We start from the raw sequence: 10,419 nt of genomic DNA on the forward strand, positions 1-10,419 counted from the left end.
ATTTAACTGTCTTGAATAATTTTGTATCATCTACAAACTTTGTCACTTCATTGTTTGCTCCCTTTTCCAGATCATTAAAGAATACATTGAACAGCACAGGTCCTAGTGCAGATCCTTGAGGGACCCCGCAGTTTACCTCTCTCTATTGTGAAAACTGACCATTTATTCCTGCCCATTGTTTCCTATCTTTCATCCAGATACTGATCCATGAGAGGACCTTTCCTGTTATTCCATGACTACTTAGTTTCATTGAGAGCCTTTGGCAAGGGACCTTGTCAAAGACTTTTTGAAAATTCAAGTACACTGTATCAACTGGATCACCCATATCCACGTGCTCGTTGACTCCCTCAAAGAATTCTAATAGATTGATGAAGCATGATTTCCCTTTACAAAAGCAGTGTTGACTCTTTCCCACAAATCATGTTATCTGTGTGCCTGATCATTCTGTTCTTTTTCCCAGTACTGAAGTTAGGCTTATTGCCAGGATTGTGTATGGAGCCCTTTATAAAAAATGGTGTTACATTAGCTACCTTCCAATAGCATCTGGTACAGAGGCTCATTTCAGCAATAGATTACGTACTAGTTAGTAGTTCTGCAATTTCATATTTGAGTTCCTTCAGAACACTTGGGTGAATGTCATCTGCTCCTGGTGACGTCTTATGGTTTAATTTAGCAATTTGTTCTAAAACTTCTTCTATTGACTCATCACTATGGGACAGTACTTCAGATTTCTCACCCAAACGGGGTAGCTCTGATGTGGAGACTGATGAAAAGAATTCATTTAGCTTCCCTGCAAAGGCTTTGTCTTCCTTGAGTGTACCTTTAACACCCTGGTCATCCAGAGGCCCCACTGTTTGTTTGACAGGCTTCATGCTTCTGATATACTTACAAAAATTCTTATGGTTAGTTTTTGCATCTTTAGTAAGTTGCTTCTCAAATTCCTTCTTGGCCTGCTTTATTTTAATTTTATTTTTCACTTGCCAGAGTTTGCACACCTATCCTATTATCCTTATTTAGAAGGATTTGAGTCCTAAATTTTAAATGATGCCTTTTTTTCCTCTAACAATCTCCATTACTCTCCTGTTTAGCAATGATGATATTTGTTTGGTCGTCTTATTGTCTTCTCTGATTTGAGGTATACATTTAGTGCACGGGTTCTCAAACTTGATTCACAGCTTGTTCAGGGTAAGTTCCTGGTGGGCCATGAGACGCTTTGTTTACCTGAGCGTCCACAGGTATGGCTGCTCGCAGCTCCCAGTGGCCGTGGTTTGCTGTTCTTGGCCAATGGGAGCTGCGGGAAGCTCTGTGGCTCTGTGGATGAGGGGAAAGCAGTGGATGTGTTATTCCTTGACGTAAGCAAAGTTTTTGATATGGTCTCCACAATATTCTTGCCAGCAAGTTAAAGAAGCATTGGCTGGATGAATAGATTATAAGGTGGATAGAAAGCTGGCTAGATCATCGGGCTCAATGGATATGGCTTCATATCTAGTTGGCAGCCGGTATCAAGTGGAGTGCCCCAAGGGTTGGTCCTGGGGCCGGTTTTGTTCAATATCTTCATTAATGATCTGGAGGATGGTGTGGACTGCACTCTCAGCAAGTTTGTAGATGACACTAAACTGGGAGGAGTGGTAGATATGCTGGAGGGAAGGGATAGGATACAAAGGGACCTAGACAAATTAGAGGATTGGGCCAAAAGAAATCTGATGAGCTTTAACAAGGACAAGTGCAGAGTCCTGCACATAGGATGGAAGAATCCCATGCACTGCTACAGACTAGGGACCAAGTGGCTAGGAAGCAGTTCTGCAGAAAAGGACCTAGGGGTTACAGTGGACGAGAAGCTGGATATGAGTCAATAGTGCGCCCTTTTGCCAGAAAGGCTAATGGCATTTTATGCTGTATAAGTTGGAGAATTGCCAGCAGATCGAGGGATGTGATCATTCCCCTCTATTGGACATTGGTGAGGCCTCATCTGGAGTACTGTGTCCAGTTTTGGGCCCCACACTACAAGAAGGATGTGGAAAAATTGGAAAGAGTCCAGCGGAGGGCAACAAAAATGATTAGGGGTCTGGAGCACATGACTTATGAGGAGAGGCTGAGGGAACTGGGATTATTTAGTCTGCAGAAGGAAAGAATGAGGGGGGATTTGATAGCTGCTTTCAACTACATGAAAGGCCATTCCAACGAGGATGGATCTATATTGTTCTCAGTGGTAGCAGATGACAGAACAAGAAATAATGGTCTCAAGTTGCAGTGGGGGAGGTTTAGGTTGGATATTAGGAAAAACTTTTTCACTAGGAGGGTGGTGAAGCACTGGAATGGGTTATCCTGGGAGTTGGTGGAATCTCCTTCCTTAGAGGTTTTTAAGGTCAGTCTTGACAAAGCCCTGGCTGGGATGATTTAGTTGGGGATTGGTCCTGCTTTGAGCAAGGGGTTGGACTAGATGACCTCCTGAGGTCCCTTCCAGCCCTGATATTCTATGATTCTATGTGACTGTTTATTTTCAGAACTGTAAGGGGAGAGCAACTTCAAAAAAAAGCCCATCATGCTACAAGCCCAGCTACTGCATTTTCAAAGGCTAAAAAGTGTGTCCCCTAAGCTACTGGATTCTCATTTTTTTCATGGAACTCCTTTATTTATCTCAAACATATTCATGTTTGTTTTTAATTCAAGTTGTTGCTCATCTTAATGGGGAGTCCACTGCAGGAAACACACAACCAAACAGTGTACGCCATTCCGCTCTTATGTCAAAGCAGGGGCAGATGCGGGGTTGTGGGAGCTGCATCACAATGACATTAAGGTCACAAGGAAGACTCTCTGAAGGTTATATTCCATCATCATTATGGTGTGCAATAGTTCCTTCCATTTCACTCTTTGAGGGGGTGTGCAGAGAAAACTGCAAGTGAGGACAACATGAAAACAGCTGCTCCTGAAGAAACCATATGCTAGATCCACAAGGGGACTTAGGCACCTAAAGCCCAGTTTTAAGCACCACTGCCTATCTACAAAGCCCCCACTGAGCTGCCACCTAACTCTGTAGGTGCCTAAACTCATTTTGTGCCTAATTTTTTTTGCTGTGGAAGTTCCCAAGATACCTAAGTTTCTGCCTCTGGGCACGCACACAGCTGCCTCACTCAAGGTACCTGGATGCCTATCTTCCACCTGAGCCTCAATGCGATCCATGAATCAGTGAAAGATCAACATCCTTCTGCCTATAGGGCCCAATCCAGTAGGCATGCTCAGAGGCTATCTAGTGCAATACAGAACAGTCAGGGGCAGAGGAGGGGTAGTGGTAGAGGAGGCCCCTCCCTCATCACCTTTAGCCCAGTGATTAGGGTGCTCACCTAGGATGTGGGAGATGCCCAGTTCAAGTGCCCCCTCTGCCCAATGAGAAGAAGGGATTTAAACTGGGATCTGCCACCTCTCAGGTGAGTGCTTTAACCATTGGGCTATATAGAGAGACTCTCATTCTTTCTCTGGACCAATTAATATGTAATTAAAGTGGAACAACTTCAACAGGAGTGATCGAGAAAGACTTACATCAGAGTATCCCCACCCCCAGCCCTTGTGTGTGGAGTTGCCCTTAATGGACTGACTGCAAAGGAGCTATGCTGATTTATACCAGCTGAAAATCTGATCTAGAATATATTGATGTGTTGATTGAGTTTGACAACTACAGATGCACTGCCATAGTATAAATGTTAAATAATAATGTTCTGATGGAAACACTGGACTGCTTAATAAAATAGAAACTACCTACATGATAGAAAATCTGATCATTTTCAATATTTTTTTAATTGTAGATCCAAGGCATGACAGCTATACCTCCTGAAATTGAGAGACCATACAGGACAGAGCCAGTAATATGTATCTCATCTTCCTATTTACACTGCAGTCTATTCCTTAATCTGTTGTTCATTGCATGTGTCACAGTCAGTACCCTCGGGAACAGTTGGCCCTTTGTATAATAATTTAATTGTTTTCATGTATGTTCTCTATGCCATGCAACTCCAGATATGTTTGCACTGTTGCTATTGTAGATTTATTTTTTTACATATTAATAAAGTAAATTTACTAGTTCAAAATAAAGTGTTTACGTCTTCTGAAAACTCAGTTTATTTTGTTTTTTTAATGTACAGTATGTGTAAAGAACAGTAGGTACATAGCTACGTTACATTATCAAAATTGTTTCCCCTACAGTTTTGTTACAGCTTATCCTGGCTTTTCACACAGTGTTTCTAGAAACAGATCTGTATCCAGATAAAATTAATAAACTAAAATTTAAGTAGTTCACCTTAATCAACATGGAGTGTGCTGTATTATTTTGTCTTGGTTCTTGAGACATGTAAGTGATGAAGACTACTGATGTAGGGCTTGATCCTGCAAACGCTGATGTACCTGAGTAACTATACACATGTTGGGATGGCTCTCCCCCGGGTGCAGTAAAATTCCCAAGAGAGGGCTTTGGGGGAAGGAATTTCGGCAGGAAATCCCTTGCAGACTCTCTCCATCATAGTCCCTTTGAGGGGAGGTAGGGTACAGGGTTTGTCCTCCATGGAAAATGGTGCAGGGCAGAACCCCAGGGATCATTGTAGAGGCCAGAACTATCCAAGCAGAGACACTTTGTCTTTGCATGGGCTCTGGCCCCAGGAACCCTCCTTCCCAGCTTCTGGGCAATGGAGTGTAGTTTCTCCCCTGACGTGTAGCACAATCCTCTTCTCTGAGCTTGCTAATCAGAGGGGCTTTTCCCTGCCAGCATGGATTGGGTTCTGAGTTCTTTGTTGCAATGCCTGGTGCCTCCACCCAAGGTGATTCTTCTCTGTGCCTGGAACACAATGGGTGCTGTTTCAAGGAAACAACTAATGGATATCTGCACTAAACTTGTATCCTAACTGATTGGGAGCTTCTGAAATGAATCACAAAGACCCAGTATATCATTTTAAAATAAGAGTCCACAGACCACTGGTTTACTCTTGCAACTCAGAACACAGCATGCCGCTTCTCCCGTTGTAGCTAACTGCCCTCTCCAGTCAATACCAAAACCTGGGATGGACTAACGTGACCCGGCTGCTATACTCGGTACTCTAAAAGACTGGCAAAGATCACAGAACGGATTTTCCGCAAACATTATGGATTCTACAATGGCACAACTGTAGCACTATAGCTATGTTCCCATTGAGCCATGGTATACAGACAGAAGGTGTTTTTCCGTTGAAAGAATTAGTCCTCCTCCCCAAGCGGGAGTAACTAGGTTGATAGAAGAATTCTTCCTTTGATCTAGATACATCTACAATGGGGGTTAGTTCAACTTAACTATGGCTTTTTTTTCCACACTCCTGAATGGCATACTTAGGTCAATCTAAATTTTAAGCGGAGACCAGGGTTAATACCGTACTGTTAACAAGGAGTATGACACAGTACACAAGAAACAAAATATGGTCATACAAATCCCAGCAAATAAAATGCCACATCCACAATAACAGTTAACAAAGGGGGGGTCTTGATTGGTGACAGGAAACAGAGGCTCTAGGGAGGGAACGTGTTATGGTTAAATAATATATACTTAAACATTAATAATACAACAAATTCCCCACCTCCCAACATCACAGCTGTACCACAGCCCCCAGCTCTCCCCTGGCATCTTCCCAGGCAGACGGAATGCATAGGATGAGTCCCGAGATGAGTGTAGCAACACTGCAAATGGCCAGTTTAGAGAACAAAAGGAGCCCTCTGACAGTATTTTCACTCTTGAATGGGCAGGGTTCTCTCTCTGGTCTGGAGCCCTGTGGACATCCCAGCTGGCTCTAGGTAGCTGGCACCAGGTTGGTTCACTGCCTCTCTGGCAACTGATCTCCACAGGGCTGGAACTGCCTGACCCATGCATGGGTGCCAACTTATATGGGCTCCTGGGGCTTTAGCCCCAGGAAAATTCACAGACAGGGGCTCTGCTCCAGCAATATTTGGAGCTAGGTTTCTCCCCTGCTCTGCGCTCCCGGCAGCCCAGAGCCCTTTAAATCCCAGCCGCTGCCGGGAGTCAGAGGGCTCTGGGCTGTCTGCAACCGCGGGGAGCCCAGAGCCTTTTAAATCCCAGCCGCGGAAGGGAATCAGAGGGCTCTGGGCTGCCTGCTGCAGCAGGGAGCCCAGAGCCTTTTAAATCCCAGCCGCGGCTGGGATTTAAAGGGCTCTGGGCTGTCTGCAACCGCGGGGAGCCCAGAGCCTTTTAAATCCCAGCCGCGGCAGGGAATCAGAGGGCTCTGGGCTGCCTGCTGCGGCAGGGAGCCCAGAGCCTTTTAAATCCCAGCCCCTGGCCGCTGATTGCCCCCTCCCCAGACCCCTGCCCCTAACTGCCCCTTGGGACCTCAGCCCCTATCTAAGCCTCCCTTCTCCTTGTCCCCAACTGCCCCCTCCTGAGACCCCACCCAACTTCCCCCCCAGGACCGCACCCTCTACCTGTCCCCTGATAAACCTCCTGGACTCCCATGCCTATCCAATTGCTGCCTGTCCCCTGACTGCCCCTTCGAACCTCTGCCCCATCCAACCCCCCCTGCTCCTTGTCCCTTGACTGCCCCCCGGAACCCCCTACCTCTTCTCCAACCCCCAAACCGCTTACTGTGCCACTCAGACCAGCGTGTCTGGCTCCGTGCAGCTCCAGACAGTTGCTGCCATGCTCCCCCATGGAGCCCACAGCCCTCTCCCACCCCCAGCACCTGCCTTCCGGATTTGAACACCTCAAAATTCAAGAGTGCTCAAGCTCGGTTTGGGCAGCTTTTACTTCATTTCTCCCAAATCAGTTTCCCCTGCAAGGTACCAACTGAAGGTGTTGGAGAACAGAGAGATCGGGTGGCCTCCTAATGCCTGGAAAAGAGACAAAGGCCGGAGGAGGGAGTGTCAGTGCCTGTGCGGACTTCTGGGAAGTGCACGGTGTGGAAGGGGATGCTGTGATGCTTTGGAACAACTCCATACAAAGCCAGTCAGGACTCTGGGGGAGCCTCCTCTCTTGGAGCATACTGTCTCCAGGGCAAGAAGCTTACACCTTCCTGGGTCTGACCTCAGAGCATTCAGCATGCCCTTCCACGTCATGCACTTTCCACAGCGAGTCTGCCCAGGCTGGTCCTGGGGCAACCAGAGGGCCCTGCACCCCAACTCTGCAGTCAGATGTGACTCTCAGCCAGTAAAACAGAAGGTTTATTAGATGACGGGAACAGAGTTTAAACAGAGCTTGTTGGTACAGAAAACAGAACTCCTCTGTCAGGTCCATCTTGGGGGGTGGGGAGCCCAGAACCAAGTTCTGGGTCTCTCCCCATTTCCCCAGCCAGCTCCAAACTGACACTCCCTCCTCTGGCATCTGTGTCTCTTCCGGACAAGGAGGCCACCTGATCTCTTTGTCCCCAACACCTTCAGTTGGCATCTTGCAGGGGAAACTGAGGCACCCACACAGTATTCAGAGAAAATATTAAGAACATTCCCACTTCATCACAACAGGTGCAACAAAATATAATACTGTATATTGAAGTAGGCAAGTGCTGCTTCTGACTTTCCACTTTTAATTGACCCTTGTAATCTTGTGGCACTGACGCGTTGTAGCTTCATTTTATATCGGCTTACAGGGCGGGAGTGGGGGGGCACCACCATTTTGGGCCCCACCAAAAATTATACAAACCTGCCGCCTATGGACCCATGCATTAGATCCCGCAGCAGTTCACACCCTTTGTGGGGACTGGGAGCTAAGCAGAGACTCCCTGACCTGTTCTGCTTCTCGCTCTGCTCCAAAGTCAAAAGCCAAACCTGTTACTAAAAAGCCTTGTTCCTTTGTCTATGAACCAGGCTGTCCCCTCCCACTGGGGGGCTGAGCAGTCCTGGCTTCTCGTTGGCCCAGAAAACTGTATAAATCACCCCATGTTCAAAAGCCTTCCTATTGCCTTATGCAGGAGCTTTCTATCTACTCTGTCCTTGCCCTGGATTCTAAGCATGCTGGAAAATGATGTCCAGAGGCTCTGGAGCCATTTTTGTTGTGGTCCCTAGGCTAGCGCCCCTAGGATATGTCTACATAGCAATAAAACACCTGTGACTGGCCCATGTCAGCTGACTTGGGCTTGGGATGTGGGGCTATAAAACCACAGTGTAGATGTTCTGGCTTGGGCTGAAGCCTGGGCTCTGGGATCTCACACGGGGGGAGGGTCCCTAAGTCCAGGATCCAGCCTGAGCCCGGATCCCTACACTGCAATTTTATAGTCCTGCAGCCAAAGCCCTGCAATTCCAAGTCAGCAGACATGGGCCAGATCCACCTGTTCTACTGCAGTGTAGACACACCCTTTGAGGCTCAGTCCAGCATTTCAGGAGCTGATAAACTCCAAAAGGGGTTAGAGTAGCTTCTCTTTTTCTGCATTAAAATGAGAACAGATACTGAAAAGGATGATGTCCTGTCTCTTGTGAAAAGATAACATCTGTTCTGGGAGAAAACTAGGACCAGATCTAAGCACCACCTTTTCTGCAAGGAAGATAATACAGTGAGGAGGAATGCATTGCAGAGCTGCTAAGTCTCCTGTGTAAAGAGCCAAAATGATGGCCAGTGTGAACACCACTTCCAAATGGAGACACGCACTGAAGAATGGGTTAGAAGATGACCCAAAGCCAGATTTAGGGTTTAGGTTGTGTCTAGGGACCAACCTGTCGGGTGTAATGTACAAGGCAGCCTCATTTAAAATAAGACATTCTAGGGAGAGTTCTAAAGGGAACTTCTCTAATGTTACTTCTCAAGGATACAGCCTGCACTCAGAAGGAGAAAAGAATCCTCATCAAATGCCCGAGGAATTTCTAATGCTGGAACTGGGAAGAAGTCCATAAATGCCCTGCCCTTTCCATGCAGTCACATAAATCATGAAAGTTGAACATAGTTTATTCACCTTTTCTTTTGGAAAAGAGAATACAGCACGAAATGAGAAAAGAAAATGGATGTTGGGTGCATCTTGCTAAACACTGTGCTCTCTCGCATTTGCTAGTGGATGTGTGCTTCTGGCTTCAAGCTATACAGGCTTGGCTTGGAATAAAAATAAATAAAGCAAACATATGGTTATTTTCCATTCACGCAAAATAAATGGCTGCTGTCTGATTTGATGCAATTTCATATCTGAGAGGATTTTCTTTCTATGGGCACCTCACCTAATGATATCTTAACAAGTGTTGTTGCCAACCAGTATGTTATGCTATGATGTCAAATGAAGCAGGCTAGGAAGGGATGTTTATGAGAAGTAACTGTCAATACACCAGGCAGCAAGAGCTTCCATAAGATCCAATGGGTCGTTTCTGCTTAGCCTGCCTTTGCTTTTAAATGTCTAGAAGGGATAGCAATGGAAAATCTGTCTTACTGGTAAATAAAACATGGGTGAGCGATACAGATTCAGCATACTTCCGGCAAAAAGAAATGGGAGCAAATATGCATATGTTGTATTACAAACTAGATTTGCAACGGAGAAAAAAAGCTGTGTGTCTGAATGGCGACTGCCAAAAATCAAAACAAAAACATGGACGAAAAGTACTGGAAGTGAACACTATGGCATTGAGAAGGTAAAGGTAGGAAAAGCATATGCAGCAGCGGCTAAGATGTTTTGGCCTTGTACACAAACAGCTTTCAAAAAGGAAGGTACAGTTTTAATTTCTATGATTTGCTGCACTATTACCTTCTACTGCAGCATATATGTTTGCAATATACTGCTACTCGGAAGTTTTACAGTAGTTGTAGTTAAATGAGAAATGCAGTAAACATTGTACTTAAAACATTCTCGGGGGGGGGGGGCGAAAAGTGCGTGAAGAGGATATACTGAATGATTGACAAAAGTGGAATGTAGACAATGAACAGAAAACTTATTGGCTAAATCTATTTCTCACTCAAATGAAGTTGCAATCAAAACAATCCTGTGTGATAATTAATGATTGGAGAACTTCAGAAATTTCTGGAGCAGATTGTAAATCTCTGCCAGATCTGTATCTGTAAACAGCTCTGTATCTAATACTTCAGTGTGCAAACATTTATGTTTTGGAAAAGAATATAAAAACTCAATCCTTCATCAGAATCCATGTGGAATATATATCAGCTGCACTCCACCTGCATCTGCAAAATGAAATATTATCCATTTCTGTTATGCTCTTTAATCATAATAAAGCTTACAAGTAATGAAAATGTGGCTCATCTTAAACATCTGGGATACTCAGATCCACAGATGTCTAGAATTCTTACTTGAAAGATTGTTTTTCACTTTGTCAGAATACAAAGATGTCAAAAAGGTGGCATTCAGTGTTTATATAACACTTCAATTTTTACCCCCTATTAAGGAGTCTGTCATTCCCCATTCTTACTTCTTCATTGCAAGGGCCTGTTATGTGATACAGACGCAATTCGCTTTTGATTAAATCATAGTGACATCC

General features: G+C 45.2%; 1 protein-coding gene across 2 annotated transcripts in view; it reads left to right on the forward strand.

Annotated features, from left to right (window-relative positions):
* The window catches only part of MOXD1 (monooxygenase DBH like 1), a 93,108-nt gene extending 88,812 nt beyond the window's left edge, over positions 1–4,296 (forward strand). For both annotated transcript variants that reach the window (XM_039531557.1, XM_039531558.1), the window contains exon 12: positions 3,801–4,296. In XM_039531557.1, the coding sequence (XP_039387491.1) occupies positions 3,801–3,965 (165 nt within the window). In that variant the 3' untranslated portion in view covers positions 3,966–4,296. The remainder of the gene's footprint in view (positions 1–3,800) is intronic.
* The last annotated feature ends 6,123 nt before the right edge of the window (positions 4,297–10,419 follow it).

Source organism: Mauremys reevesii, linkage group 3, assembly GCF_016161935.1.
Source record: "Mauremys reevesii isolate NIE-2019 linkage group 3, ASM1616193v1, whole genome shotgun sequence".
NCBI classification, from domain to species: Eukaryota; Metazoa; Chordata; order Testudines; family Geoemydidae; genus Mauremys; species Mauremys reevesii.